This window comes from Nothoprocta perdicaria, unplaced genomic scaffold (assembly GCF_003342845.1).
Source record: "Nothoprocta perdicaria isolate Ctin4 unplaced genomic scaffold, notPer1 scaffold_50, whole genome shotgun sequence".
Taxonomy (NCBI): domain Eukaryota; kingdom Metazoa; phylum Chordata; class Aves; order Tinamiformes; family Tinamidae; genus Nothoprocta; species Nothoprocta perdicaria.
The window spans coordinates 2,495,252-2,511,319 of NW_020455755.1; the positions used below are offsets into that span (position 1 = coordinate 2,495,252).

General features: G+C 46.1%; 1 protein-coding gene across 1 annotated transcript in view; it reads right to left on the minus strand.

Annotated features, from left to right (window-relative positions):
* Positions 1–1,318: 1,318 nt before the first annotated feature.
* The window catches only part of YPEL2 (yippee like 2), a 32,176-nt gene continuing 17,426 nt past the window's right edge, over positions 1,319–16,068 (minus strand). Inside the window, exons 4-6 of the mRNA XM_026047797.1 lie at positions 4,355–4,398; positions 3,569–3,677; positions 1,319–2,535 (exon numbers count right to left, since the gene is read on the minus strand). Of these exons, the coding sequence (XP_025903582.1) occupies positions 2,446–2,535; positions 3,569–3,677; positions 4,355–4,398 (243 nt within the window). The 3' untranslated portion in view covers positions 1,319–2,445. The remainder of the gene's footprint in view (positions 2,536–3,568; positions 3,678–4,354; positions 4,399–16,068) is intronic.

Sequence of the window (16,068 nt, forward strand, 5' to 3'; positions counted from 1 at the left end):
TAAAAACATCTGTATCTGACAGCGCTCTGTGGTCTCCTTTCCTATTTCTCAGCGCAGCCCTCCAGGCAGACCTGCTTGCTCATCAGGACCAATGTAACATTACCAATATAAAATCATGAGCCCAGCACTGTTTGTCAACCTCATATTAATGATTTGGCTTTATCCCTTAATTCTTTCAGGTCCCATCAGATGCCTTTATAGGCTACACATTTGGGGAATTGAAGAGCTCTCCAAAGAGTTCGGGTGATTCCCACCAGGCACAACTCAATAGACTCTCGTGGCTCAAGAACTGGGGGACAGGAAAATGGGCCTGGGGCAGTGCCAAAGTCCACAACCAATTGGTATCTCAGGGGCTTTGATTTTTACCAGATTTTTATGGGAGAAGGGAGTCTGGACGATGGCGATAGTCTATCAGAACCTGAAGCGACTCTGCAGAAGCCACCTCCTAACTGCTTGCCACAAAATGAGCTAATCTTCCCCGTTTCTGCAGACCCAGGCAGCCTCCAGCTCACTATTCAAGGGCAAGACAACTCCTTGTCACAAGAACGGTGATTCAAGGGAACAAAGAGTCACTGCGCAGACGGGCCATGGGGTTTGGGTCTCAGCACGAGGCCCCAACATGGAAAGTTGGCCCAATGTGTAGGTAGCCTCTCTGCTCACACCTGGTCCGGGTAACWGCAACGTGACACAGACTCTCCACCCCAATCTCAGTAGCTTCCTACAAATATCCTGGATGTGGGGACAGCGGTAATAGGCTACAACTCCAAAGCTCTGGTTTCATAAGGAGTTACAAACCCCTGCACAACGCTCTTTCCTTCTGGATTAAGATTTTTGCCCAGCGGATTAACCTACTTGAAAGAATTCCACAAACAAAAAGAAAATTCACTCAAAGAGATAAAACTAATTCACTTAAATAGTCTTGAGTTATGCACCAGATACTGGCTGGACTGTTGCAGAGCAAACTTCACATTGTCGTTTATGCCAAACACAGCTCCCCTGTCGCACACAACACCCCTTCCCCACACACCACCTTGGCAAGGTCCATACTAACGAACATGAAAACTTCCAACGGGAAGGACTTGTCCCTTACGGTTACAACACCCAAACCTGTCCCTCCCCTTTAACTCCAAGGCATAAAAATTTCAGGGGTAGGGGAAAGATGTTCGGTTTTGTTTCCCACGCCCCCATGTCTGCAACAGGCTCTGAGGGGTGGGAAAAGTGGTGATTCTTTTTTTTTTTTTTTTTTGAGGGGTAGAGGGGATACCTCATGGCTTGAAATATCCACCTACGCAATTCTGCTACAACTGGCAGGGTCCTCTGCTCCCTCCTCTCCCCACTGTCACATCATTTCTTTCCCAGGCTCCAAGAGTGGAGCTGATAGCTGGCGCCTGAGATTTAAAGGAAAAAAAAAAAGAAAAAAAAAAGACACTGTAACAGCAATTATCTACTTGCATTTGCAAAGAATTGGTAAAACACTCCCAAAGATGCTCAATAAAGGCTGGGAGATCAAGGGGATGTATCTTATGCCACTAAGTTTGTCTCCAACCTCCCCTAAACGATTTCCCCTTCCTTGCCTCACACATGACTTCGTTTTCTGTCCTGTCTTCTAAGTTGCAGTTCCAGCCCCTTCTGCCTTAAAGGTTTTTCTCCTCCTCTCTCACGGGCTCAAGAGTCAGGATTTGGTTTCTCCAGCTGCGGATGCTCCCACAGCCGTGCTCTGTTGGGGGGGCTGGCCAACCTACTCTGAAACAGAGAGAAAAATGAGAGGGGAGGGATCTCTGCAGCCATCAGGTCTCCCCTTCCTCCCCCAGATGAGGTTCACACAGGGCGAACAAAACACCGGGGCCCCGGCCGTGACTTGCGCTCAGCCGCCTTAGATGAAGGCCCCCCTTTTGGAGCCATGGATTTAAGATTCGGAGCGAACGCCGCCGCCGCCGCGAGGTATATTTCTGTCCATTCAGACAAGCAAAGAATTTCAAGCCTTGGTTAACCAGGACTTAAAGGAGAAGCACAGTTTCACTTCGGACGACTTCCCTTGTGGCCCGCTCCCCACCCCCTTTCACCTTCTCCTGCCCAAAACTYGGGTCTTCCTCTCGCACCGAGACCTTCTGACAAAACGCCACCACAGAGCCAGCTTGGGTTTGTACTTAAGCGCTCGTCAACATGGAATGGCTGTCGGGCATTCGGTGCATTCTCTTAGCCAACGCCAGAACAGAGAGAGAAGCAGCCAGGGTCAACTCACAAACAGGTACAAAGCAAAGAGACAGAGAGACAGAAATTTAGAGGCCAGTCACCAATAAAGATGGAGAAGGGTGTGAAGATGCTCCCAAACTGCAGAGCCTCTAAATGCATGGAACCAAGCGTTCAGTCACTCTCTCACTCTTGGATATAATGTTCGGTTGGATGGCATTCTCTTACACGCTGGAAGGGCTGGGCTCTTCCCATTCAATCCCAGCCGTTATCCTTGATCATGTGAGCTAGTTCAATGATGTATTTGCCTTCTTTATACTTCTGGCTGCTTTCAAAAGCATGTTCCTAAAAAGAAGAACAACGATGATGGTGCCTGGAGGTTTACATAATATAAACTCACAGCTACAGACTGTATCCAGATACGAGGTTTAGCTTGGGTGGGAGATTTGTCTAAGAGGCAAAAACACAAACAAGTATTTACTGCTAGCTTGGGGAAAATTAGCTTTGGAAGAATCTTAAACTTGGATTCTAGTTGAACCCTCAGCCCGCAAGAGTTGGGCTCTTTTAAACTGCAGTCACTTTCCGCCTAATAGTCTGTAGTGATTTTTCATAAGAATGACACACATAATGCAGCTGAAAGAATGTAATCCTATTGCTGGAGAGATTTGTGCTCACTCCTGCATTTATGCAAAGCTGTGCTTTGGTTTTATAATAAACTCAATTTTATATTTAACTTCCATTTATAATATCCATATTGTGTTTCTGCAGGGATTCCTACTGCACTATTTTTTTGGTCCTTTATTTTTCTCTTCTTTATAATTAGGCAGTTGAAAGGTCACTGATACAATAAATGTTTTGCTTAAACACTGGTCAGACTGTTTTGAACAAACAAGCATGCTGTGTGTCTCCTGAAGCAGAAATTAGAATACAGCATAAGCCTTTGTTTGAAAGTAATTGAATTTATGAAGAGCAAGAGACAGCAAACAGATAAACTCATGTTAAATAGCATTTCCAATGGGAAGGATACAGGATTAACAAGGCATAGATCATTCTATGACTCTGAGATGATCTGGATAAGAAGACAGTGTGAAYATCAAGAATTGAGTGATTGTTAGTACAAATGCTACTTAGTTGTATTAAGCATCATTAAGGGATGCCCATGAAAACCAGGCCCTCTGTATATACTGTTAGCAAGAGAGAACATTTGCCACAACAAGCTCTTGCTTGTGACTGCACACAGGAAACAAAGCACAGATGAAAAATGGAGATGCAGGCAGGAAAAGACATATAATCATAGACTAGAAKCCACATTTCCATACGCACACCTTCAGGAAGAGCTACAGCAAAGATGTCCACAGGAAAAACAAATGATACTCACATATTTCCAACCCAGCGTGGTTTTGCAGTTTTCACAGTAAATGTCTGCAACTGCATGTAATCCTGTTAATAACACCCGCTCTTCTGCAGGGCCACAGCCCACGTTAACTCTGGAGGAAAAGGAGAAAAGCTTCCCGTTAATGAGCATGAAGCTTCCACTTAACAGGAAAAAAAGGAAAATATAATTTTTTCAACTGATAATCCTAATGAGTTTTGAAGAAAAAATAAATATTTTAATAAACRCATTCATTTTGTATTTGAGAAAGATTTTTATTTCCAAATTGGTAAAATGGCACTTTTGTTTTTATTCTCCCAAATGGAAATGTGAAAAAGGTAACTAAATTCAACAGTTCTTCTAATACATATCTTGGCCGAAAACGTGATCTTACCAGAACTATTTTCTGAAGGGAAAACAATGGTTTATCTTTAAGCAAAAAAGTAAGTTTGTTTTGGGGCATTACATATTCTTCACGCTCWCAGAAGTTTCATTCTTTGGTCCAACTATATTCCCTTGGAAGAGAATGACTCATCTGYTAGTTCTTATTTCTCAATCTGACAACAAAAGAACCATCTTTCCTAGACTCTTATCTGAAACCTGAATGTAAAATCAACTATGAATCAGTGCTATTCCCTGCCTCCTCCTCCAACCATTTTTAGCAAGCTCCCAAGACTTGGGCAGCGCTTTTCTGTAACGAAGGAAGACAGTCCTTTTGTTTACTTATTCACAAGGGCTTTCTCAAAYCCATCCGAAAAGACGCCGAGGTGACACGCAAGCAGCTGTACTCACACGGAATTGAAGAGGTACGCTCGTCCTTGGCTGCCTTGGAAGGACTGAAAGGCAAAAAAACAGAATTCAGTGAGTTGATAGCAATGAACTTAAACGATGAGCCGTCCTCCGCAACTGCGTTAATGACCTCAGAGGGTCRTTATAGCAACTGCTGGGCACGTCTGAGAAAGGCACATCCATCCCGCGCTCCACACGCAAACAGCAGAAGGGGAAATGTCAGGAGAAGATGAGGACTGGTCGCGAGAGGGCTCGTGCTGGAGCTGCAAAGGGCACGGCTGCCACGGCTTCAACGCGTGCCCGTTTTCCAAGGCACYCTGGCAGCCTTCGGGGAAGGGCACCTGCCTCTGCCACCTGATTCTGTCGGTGCTCACACGTGGGCTCGAGTCCAGCACCCATCGCAGCAGCCAAGCTCTGTTTTTCTCTTATATCCCAGTCACGCTCCTTGTCTTCACCCTTTTGGTTCTACATAATTCACCCTCCTAAATTTCACACGATACTGCTCCACCCCAATCTATCTCAGTCTAGCTGTCAAACATTGTCTTAGATCTCTTCTCTAAAACAGATACAAAGCTTAAATACACTCACGTACGCTTCCATTTCACTGCTACACTTTCAAAACACTGTCACGGTGCTTAGCTGGAATTCCAAAGTCAGTGTATTTGCAGGCAGAAACACACTCAGAGATGCAGCCTTAACTGCAGCAAGTGCCCGCGGGCCCCAGAAGATGACACTTTGAACCAAGCCCAGCAGAACACTCCAAACATTAGGGATGCTTCCAAGTGCCAACATGTTCTGCGCACGTCACGTCTGCAACACCTTCCACACCACCCTGTGACAGCGTCTCGCCTACAAGTGCTGGCTCACACCCACGACACRCGGTACCTGCAGGGTGACGTTTGACAAGCGTGTGCTCAAGGAGGCCGCCGCTGCTCACGGGCACGGCTGCTCGCTGCACACAAGCTGCTCCACGTGATACCTCTGCTAGCACCGCCAGGAAGCCTCGGCCCTTCCCGGCACAGGGTTGTCCCCATCTGTAAATGGAGCTCGGGGACATGCTGGGCTCGGGCGCAGCAGCACACGGGAGCGCTCAAGTATCCAGCACCTCATGGAGAAGTGAAGTCCCCTCTGAGAAGCAGCAAGTCCAGCGGGGATTTGCACCGTTCTCTACGCTCAGATGCAGTCGGTGCTAACGAAGGGCTTCCTGCCCTCCTCTGTTGATCCACAGGCAGGTGCCGGGAGGCTGCTGCAGCCCGGCCGTCACTTGGCACCGCAACCCTGAACTCAGAGAAGAGGCCTGAGGCACCTGGATCTCTCTCTCACTCAGACAAAGCAGCTCCCGGAGGAATGCCTCTTTCCCTGGGAAAGAATTAAACAGGACATATGGCTCATGAGTGTTTGTGTACTTGCATGTATTAGAGAAGGGTTTTTTGGGTTTTTTTTTKGATCTTTCTGCAGCATTCATTACTACTAGTAGCAGCTGGGCCTACCCCAACTAGGTGTAGCCCAAGTGCTACAGAGCAAACGGCTTCGCTTCAGTGTCCTGTGTGGGAACTGAGAACYGACACAAAGCCGACTCCTTCACCTGCCCAGAAGGGAGAGCTCGGGCTAGTCCCAGGACGGGTTTTATCCCTCTAAGGCAAATGGTGCTGCCTGTCCAGGCTGCACAGAGTGCAGGGAGTCAGGAAGGACAGACCGTTGCAGGGGGACAGAGAAGCAGCTGCCACAGAAACCTGAGTGCCATTACAGCAAAACCAAAGCAGATGAAGCCTGCTAACCATCCAGCGCTCTCCAGTAAATACTTTTCCATAAACACCAAAGTGACTAAGTTTGCCAATAACAACAACCATAGGAGCAAAGTTTTTATTGGTACAGAAATAGGATTTTCCATTAGTGCTGTACAAAAGCCTGTTTTCAATAAACAACAGAACCAAACCCATCAGCTTTGTGCTGGGAGCTCCCTGGACACTGTTGTTCCAACCCACTCCCTGAGGAAAGCAGCAGCCTCTCGGAGATGCCCTTCCCTCTAGCTTAGGCCAGGGCTTTGGGCTGTCCAAGGGCAGACACTGCAAAAAAACCAAATTACTTTTGCCTAAGCAGCAGTTTTTAACATATCAGTGCTCAGGTTTCAATGCTGCTGCCTGCCATATATAATAATAATATAATAATCCATCATCAACTTTTTCTATGATTTGCCAGATGCTTAGGTAAAAGCGAGGGAGAGCTGGCAACCACCTCAAGTTGTTCCCCAGCACACTTGCTTTCCCCAGGTGAAGCTGACTGCCTTTAGAAATGTAACACAGGTAAGTCTTACCTGGGTGTTGTAGCCTCAAGCCCACCTGGAGTCATTACTTCTCTGCCATTAGAGCATGCACCAGGGGAGACAGATGTGTTTATACATAAATGGTCATTTTCTTGTTTCCTTTTTCCTTTTTTCCCCCTAAAGATATTTTTTTCCTAAAGAGATTTCCACAACACACCTGGTTTTCACTGAACAGTGACAGTCAGCAATAAAATCTACTCTCTGTGCTCTTCAGCTCCTTGATGCACATTCAAATGCGCATCTCACACACAGGCATAGAAATCCAGGCTCTAAAACAACAGCTCCTGGCATAATGTGCCGGCTGGAAGAAATGGAAAGGATTTTTGTTGTTGGTTCCCACTGGAAGCCCAAGCACATACTTTCCTCCTCGCTGCTAACATCGATTGTCTGGCTAGAAACATATTTGTATCTGCCAGCAGAACCTCCCTGCTCGTCCTGCCCGGCCCCGAGAGCCCCGGGATGCTCCGGGCACAGTCTGCTCTAACACACAGGCTCAAAACCTCTGCTGGGCTCTCCTGGGAGCTTTGCTCAGCATGGAGCACTCTCCCTGGGACATTTAGGTCTGAACCCCTATATACGCAACACCTGGGACATGGGGAGCTGCCACTCTGGCTTAGTCCAAGTGTTATATTCTGGCCTCAATTCGAAGCTCTCCATCTACCATCCTGTTTGCTTTGTGCTTTCTGAGCAGCACACGTGCCTTTCAGAGGCGTCTTCAGCACCTGGACAACTGCAGACACAGGGCACATCGCGCTGCAGCCAGCTCGTCTCACACTAAACCTGCCTTCTCCCCAGCCTCAGACCTCTGCACATTCCTTGGCTACTGGGGACTGCAGGAAATGGAAGTTTCATATGCAGTCAGTAGAGCCAGAGAAAGGTGGGAATTCTGGATGTTCTCCACGCACTCCTACCCTCCAGACCCCTTTTCCTAGGCCCAACTTCCCATTCACTCCATATTCAGCAGTTCCACGTGCTGAACAGATGACAGGATTAATGTCCCAAAGTCTTTGTGGTGGCATTTGACAATAGGCTCAACACAAAGAGAGCTGGCTGGAATCATCTGGAACACCCGGAAGCGGCTGCCAGGATGGAGCAGCCACACGGTGATGCTTGTTCTCTGCAGACTGCAGCAGAGACAACCCCCACGTACCTGTGCCCGGCCGGCAGCCTTTGCACAGGCCAATAAAACAAAAATGAAAAGGCAGCTGGTCCCAAAGGGATCCAAGGGGAAAAAAGGAACAGAGCTCAGCCCTCTGAGCTGCAAATAATTCTCAGCACAAGAATATGAACAGGATTAGAGGAATCAAAGCCTCTGCTGGAGACCAACGGGAGCTGGCATGTCCCAAGCAATGGGAAAGGCAGCACCAGGAAGAGCCAGCTGGTCACAATGCTCCGGACTTTTGAAAAGAACAGATTTTCTGCTTGTGGTATCCCCTTTGGGAGCAAGAAGTTTGGTGAATAAGAGAAAAAAATTAGGAGCAACTGTCTTTTAAAGTCACTAATGTCTGTGGGTAAAATAATCCATCCTGTGATCTATTCAGAGACAGCTCTGTTAGCTCTCACTTCCCACCTACATGCATCCCTTTTATTTTTAATTTACTAGAGTCGTTTGCAGGAGGCTGCCCGCAGGACGTGTCTAGTCCTGCTGCCGATTCAGCCCTCATTCTGAGCTTGTCATCTGTTCTAATGCAAACGCACTTTGTGGTGGGGAGATGTCCAAGTGTGACCAAAGCATGAAGTCAACCCAACTGGAGCAGGTACAAGAAGATTAGCTCCAAATCAACAGACTCTCTGAACCCAACAGATCCAACAGACTGATTCAAAGTTATCCCCATCCCTGGTCTTCAATAGGCCTGCACAAACCACTTATTTCAAGGCAGTCATTTACATTTTTTTTTCTTCTCCTAGTGCTTCTTTAAATTCTGCTTCAGTTGGGCTTGGCTCTCTGGCACTCACCGGGGTTTCTGTGCTCCCAATGCAGGCAAATAGAAGTGAGGTGAAAAATAGAGGCAGCCCATAAGATGCCAGGCTGTGTCAGTCTCAGTCATGTCTGGCCCAAAGCTGGGTTTCTCCTGTGCCTCCCAATGCATCAAAATTCTTACTCAATTTCTCGATTTGAACAGATGGGATTTCAAGAACCACCAAATTCTGTGAGGCTCACAGTGAAGCTACAGAAAGTGAGGATTTTCTTACAGGGATGCATACATTTGGATTAACCCTTGCTGCATTATTTAGACCAAAGTGAAGAAAACATACTAATATATTTAAATGACAAGTAGTTCTCAGCAACAACRCGCGCTGCCCAAAGGGCAACTCAGCAGGAGCTTTCCTAAGGAATACAGTGGACTTAACTGTTGTGAAAGAAAAAAATACAGTCAGATAAAGACTGCACTTCAGCTCCTGTCTCCTCTTTCACAGCCCTCATGACAAATTCCCCAGAGATTTTCTAGCAATATAAACTTAAGAYCATAAAAGACTCCTCCCAGTCATAGCTATAGTTTCATAACAACCTTGACTAAGCCACTGCTGTAAACAAAAATCTGCAGTGTTATCCTGGTCAGGTACACAAGGAAGCTGCAGTCTCAAAACCAGGTAATTCCTGTTCACACTGTTTGTCTACAGAACTAAAACCAAAACAATGAACCCACGCACCTCTGACCATCCTGTTTTCACTCATTCCTAATTCCTAGTTTTGGATCCAGTTTGGCAGCAGAATGGACCAAAGGGACCCAGTGTCCGGCAGCTGCAGCTCTCAGATACTCTGTCCTCTTTAGCACAGAAATTATCCTGCATCCTCGCTCCCCTCCCGCTCTCTCCAGCCCTTCATCCCAATTCCTATCAGCTGCAACAACTGCCACTGCACAGAAAGCTCTGCCTTAATGACATCTTTCAAGGCCCATTAATTAAGGCAAAAATGATCTCATTAAAACCAGTAAGTYTTGCAATGGGTTTAGAGCAGTCAGGACGTCTGGTAACAGCGCTAGGTCCGTGACTCCAGGAGGAGGTTTCTGTGAGTCACTGCACAGGCTCGCAGAGTGGAAAGGCAAACAGGGAAATGTTGAAAACGTCAAAAATCTCTGCTGCAGTTCAGGTGGGGGCTGCACCAGACAGCACAGGCCACTCAACCGCCTACTCGCACCGCGCTCGAGTACTTGCCAAGCTCAATTAGCAGCCCCGGCATCCACAGGGCCCTCCTCGGGGTTCATTAATTCCTCCTTGTTCTTCCTCACAGAAGGGAGGGTGAATGATCAGATTAAACCAAGATTCAATTTTGCTCTGATGCTGCTAGATAGAAACCCATGTTAGGGGACGTGGTTACATTATTCCACCTCGTGCACAGATGTGACCCTACCCTGTTCTAACTGCGTTCCTGAATATTAACTGGGTTTTAACATGGGTCCTTAATATTATTTAAAGGCTGAAGTCCATACAGAATTAGCAGACCAAACTCACATCTAATGTAATTCAATTATTCCAGCAGGGCCTTGCTCCATGGCAGATTAAGCTGCTGTGCAAGAGTACAGGGAATTAGCAGGTGTSTGCTATGGTTGATCCTAGCTAGACTCTCCAAAAACGCAGCAGTTCTACACAGTGCTTGTGCCCCTTCGTATTCTCTGTGTGATGGAAGCTGCTGCAAAAGGCTGGAAAAACGAGAGACTTGACTGTGATTGTTTTGTCTTCCCCACTCCCAGTGTGCCCACCCAAGCGAGCTGATCCCATCTAGTCCAAGGAGACCAATGCACACGTGCTACCCACTTCTTCCATCAGTGCTTAGGGGAGAGAGAGCACCGTGTGAGCTGCATCCAAGTTCCCCGGGACACAAAGAGGAGAAGGGACATGAAGGCAGATTTTGGAAGCAGCTGAACACCTCCAAAAACCCCAAAGAGTCCTTGGCACTTGCCTGGATTTTCCTTCGCAGGATCTATGCTCTTTCTGAATCCACATGTCCCAATGTTATGTACCAGCCTCCCTCTCCTCCTTAAAATAATTAGGTTGTCTTAAGAATCATCCAAATTTTAGTAGTAATTAAAACTTTTTTTTTTTTTTTTTTTTTTTTTAGAAAAAAGGACTTAAATAACAAAAAAGTGAGACTCATCTTTTCATGCTTATGGGAGCTGAAACCAAGAGAAGTAGCACTGTTCACAGGACTCCCCTTGGCCATATAAGCAACATCCAACAGCAGAAAGGGAAAAAGGGGCAGAAATTGCAAGGGACTGTTCTAAGCACGTGCTACAGGGCGCTCTGTAACATCAATACTGCTCAGGAAGATGGAAAACCAACGAGACCGAGCAGATGCCCGATGCCGTGAGAAGCGAGCCATGAAATGCTGTTCTGTCCTGTTTATTGGAGTGGTCCTCGAACACACGTCAGCACAACACGGAGGTGACACCAATGCTCCATGGGGCTGTATGGCTTCCAGGCAGACAGGCTGCACAAAATGATTTAAATGGGTCAGGATCAGGAGCAAATTCCCAGTTATTAACTCATGTGGCAGCATGACTGCCCATTACCATCACAGGAAAGAAGAGACTTCTTTTCACAGGCAAATTTTACATTGCACTCACAGAAGAAAGAAGAATGACTTTGGAGGCTTTGCAATCAACAAAAAACAGTAATTAGGAAAACACAAGTTGCTAAATTTCTGGTTTTCCTCAAGTGCACAGATTCCCAACGCTCATTTAAGACAGCACTCTGCTAAGCTAAAGCTGAGCAAAGCTCTGCACAGTATTTCGAAACTTGGCGAGTCGCAGAGCACCCTGCCCCTTCTCCCTCCACCACGGCCAGCAGCCCCCTCCAGGCTTGGGCTCAGTTTAAATGTGACCCTGTCAGGTCTCATCTTGCTGTCATGAGCCCTGTGCTGCTCATGCTGCTCAATAAAGCCCTGGGCTCGTAGGCTCTGCTTTTATTTATTTTTAAATGTGTTTCTACCCCACAGACTTCAAAGTACAATTTCGAAATGTGAATGCTGAAGGCAAGAAATTGAAAGCAAATAAAAACTATACCAGATTTATTACTTCTGTAAAACTCGGCAACCTTTTGCAGCTTCTCTAGTGTTTTCTGATGGCCTCTGGTGCRGCTGCTGTGCTGCAGAACTTGGTTTAAAGATGAAAAGGGATGGAAATTCTACAGAAGAYGAAGCAAATATTTACTTTTAAGAACATTGATCATGTAGAAGACAACTCATGACAGAGGATCAACATTTACCCAGCATCAGAAAAGGTAAAACTATTGAGATAGGCCTATTCTGTGCTTCCCACATGGGCACTGCTCYCAATGGAATGAACGAGGTGATGTGGGATGGGAGGAGGAAATAGCAAGAGGAACTAATTCCACTCTGGCCCAAAGATGCACATCTTCCAGGGTTCCTTAGGCCATTCTGTTAGTTGATCCTGATCCCTCCACCTTCACACGCTCAGTCCCAAGACATACCAGCATTCCCAGATCTGCAGGAAGTTCAGGGGAGCTGAGATGGGCTTGGCATCTCTGACACTTAAGTCACTGGTGACATCACTCAAATGCAACCCTTTATATTTTAGGGCGTAAGGACAGCACGGACAGATGCACATCAGAGTCCAGCTGTTTCTTTCCGGACACAGAGGGCTGAAAAACACATTTTATTCTGGTGTTTCTGCGAGCTATGGGACCTTTTCCCACCCCAAAAAAATACTCAGCTGTTGCTGTTTTCCTGCAGCTTGTTCATCTGTTGGTTGTCTGACCAACAATCAAGCCACTTAAATAAYGGGAGTGGCAGAGCAGTCAGGAGAGAGGGCAGTGCCCTTTCTTTCCACATTAGTTATTACTACTGTATGGATTTTAGAGATAAACACAAAATGGGACATGGAAGGAAGATAGAAACTGCTAATGCACCAGTTATTGAATTAGCAGCATAACAGCACGTGTCCGTGTACGAGTGAACGCTGCTCTCCATGAAGGCAGTCGGCAAGCTCACAGCAGCACGGACGCGGACCACGAGTGGAGGAAAACTGCTGGTTTGCAAGCACGGAGCTCACTGAGAGGGGTCTTCTCTGTCCCCTCAGCAAGATCCCCTGCTCTGAGATTAAGCCACCACATGTACACCTTGCTGCCGAGAAGCCTGAAAGTTCCTGTCTTTGCTCAATCTGCTTTTTATACTGAGTGTCATTTCTAGCACAAAACAAGTGTTCTGGTACTGAACCTCATTTTACTACACATTAAAAACCCACCTGGACACAATCCTGTGCCATATGCTCTAGGTGACCCTGCGTGTGCAGCGGGGTTGGACTAGATGATCTCTAAAGGTCCCTTTCCCATCTTAAGAATTCTATGATCCTATGATAACGTGGCCTCTATGGAAATGAGATGACAATGTGCTCACCAGAGGATAGGTCACCAGGCACCGAGTGACCAGGCGCTGGGTCCTGACAGCTCTGCAAGTTAGGACCCAGAACAGGCCTGAACTAAGGTCTTAGAGCAGAACGTGTGCGCACACATTCAGTATTTCTCATCATTCTCTCCTCTCTGAGCTGGACTGGAATTGAGGTATCCACACTTGAAATACTCTGTAAGCAGCTAAGCTTAATCTGATTTCAACTCCTCCTGTCCGCAGCAATCCCTGCTAAAAAGAGAGAGATCACTGGAAATCTAATTCCAGGTTTGGGCTAACGATAGCCTCAGTTTGTACCTTTTTTGCAGTTGCTTATTTCTAATTCGATGGTTGTGATTTGGATGAAAACGGAGTATTTTAGGATCAGAGGGGTCTCTGTGGGTTTGCGCTGCAGTCTCTGCAGTCACCACCACCAGACAGACGCTGCCACGTGCTCCCAGCCCAGGAATGGCCAAATCCCAGAGAAATTTGCTTATTCCTGGCAGACAGAAGGGCCCTCTGAAACAGATGCAAAGCCTCCAACAGCACTTCCTGCTACTCCATGATGAGAATGCAACAGGAATAGCAGTGCAAGAAACCTCTCCTGAGAAGTCAGGGCACTTCTCTCCATGAGGCAGTAGCTGAAAAAGCCCTTTGTCCTTCCTGTCTTACCAGAACCCCTCCGAGGTTCTTTAAGAGACACAGCCCCTCCGACGTGCTCCTCGCACGTGGACCTAGGGCAGACGGTGCTTCCAGCACCAGTCTGCCCACACACACCAGCAGCCATCAGCAGATTGCAGAATGGACCCACCAGCCCTTGCCAGCACACGGAGGTCCCAGAGATTCCACACCTGCACCGTGCAGCTCTATTATTCCTGATCTTATGACTCTAAAGCCATATAAAAAGTACACACCTGCACAGGAAGTTCACAGGGCAGCTCACGCAGGCAGCGAGCCACAGAGCCTGCTTGCGTTTCCTCCTCTTCCAACTGCAAGGGCAAGAACAAGCCCAACCCAACGAACCCAGGAGGGCTCGGACCTGAGCAACATCGTGCTYCTGTTGGTCAGGATTTGCAGCAGATGCAACAGCCCTGATGATTCACTGTCCTYCGTCCCTGGCACTTCCCTGGATAACAAATGGGAATAATATTTTATTTATACCCAAGTCATCAATTCTAAGGCAGATGAAAGGAGAGTTATTTCCATAAAGAAAGTGATGGGGTRGAAGACAGAAGATCCATTTTTATCCTGTTCCTCCTCCCTGACAGAGAATTCAAAATAATTTTGAATTATTACTCTTTTCCTTCTTTTTTGGAACAGCATGAAGTATTTTAAAATCACATAGCAATTAATTGCAGTATAAACACAATTATACAAGGAGGTACAAATTACCTTGGCTCTTTCCATTAAACAACCACATCCTGACTAAATAAGAGGCCTGTTCCTGACTGCCTTCAGATCCCATTAAGGACACTAAGAAGTGAGGGAGCACTCTGTAACTTGTAGCACGACCCCGGAGGAAGCAATTACACAGGACCAAAAGATCCAATTTAGGCAGCTGTGCTGTGCAAAAGGTCCTACCAGTACTGGTTGCACAGCTCAGATTTCAGGATTTCATATTCCAACTTTTCCAGCAAGGGGAATCTCTGTTTGTTTATTCTCTCTCTCTCTCTCTCTCTCTCTCAAATAAAGGCCTCTCAGAGCTGACGACAGGTACTCAAATGACACTCACTCCACTCCTTGCACCGTAATGCAGGACAAGAGCAGCAAGGCCATAAACACAAAGCTGCCTATGAAAGTGTCTTGAGGATGAACACCCAGTCAATGCTCAATCTCTTGGTTAAGAGACCAAAGGAAAAGGTTCCCATTTAATAACTTGGATGACACATTGTTTACTGAGAATTGAAATTCCCTCAACTCCTGTCTAATTTTTAAACTTTATGGAAGCCAAGACTAGCAGGTACATATATACACACTCATAGAAATGAAAAAGGAAGCTAAAAACGTAATGACTTCTTCGAGCTAACTGCTTTGCTGCTCATCAGTCAGAGCTTGAACTTCAGTAACTCATGCAACTAAAAGCAAAGCTCTGGATAATATCCAAAAGTGATAATTTCTTAGGGAAAAAGGGTGAAAATTACAATGCAAAAGCTATTGTGCAGCTGCTGGACACGTGCATAAAACTGTTAAACCCGGTGCAAGGAGAGCTAACAGCAGACAAATAAATGAACAGAAACTCACTGTGCAGTGCTGAGCCAGTAAGATTAATGCAATTCTGAAATGTGCAGACTGTGAAGMTGTTTCTGCTGTATATTGTGGGGAGCGAGGCTGGAACAATGAAACCAGCCCTGTTTTCATTCTTAAAGAGATGTTGAAATGCTACAGATGTGGAAAAGAASCAGAGAAATGATTTAGAAGTGGAAAACATAACATTTCACCATGACATACAAAGTTGAAATTGTTTACCCTATCAAAAGGAGCTCAAGAATAGCCTTAATTACAGTATGTTCATACCTTTTACAGGAGAGAGGGGAAAAGAAAAAAGGTACTATAGATCTATTTCACTAACAAAAAGGAAGAATAATAGCTAATGACTGGAACACAAGCCAGAAGTTTAAATTCAAAGCCTCCCATTTTTAACTGTAAGGATGATTAACCACTGGAAAAAATGACCAAGGGACCAGTGAATTTCCCCTTTTGAAGTTTTCAAATCAAGACTAAGTGCTTTTTCTGGAAGACACGCTGCAATCACTATGAAATCCACCGGCCCATGCACTGCAGGAGGTTACACTCCATGATCTAACAGCTCCTCTTGGCCTTGGAAGTTCATCAGTGGGAAGCTGGGAACTTTAATCTATATTCAGGAAGACACAACAGCTAGTTTTAAAGAAAGGAGAAACCTAACATGAAGCAAAATGGTGAATTCCATCCTTGCAAAAAGGAATCCTCAGCATACACAGCGGGKTTTTTTTGTTTGTTTTTTTGTCATGATTGAAATGCAAGATTGTCACTTTGGTGATCTGGGACGCTCATTGAATACCTTTTCCCACT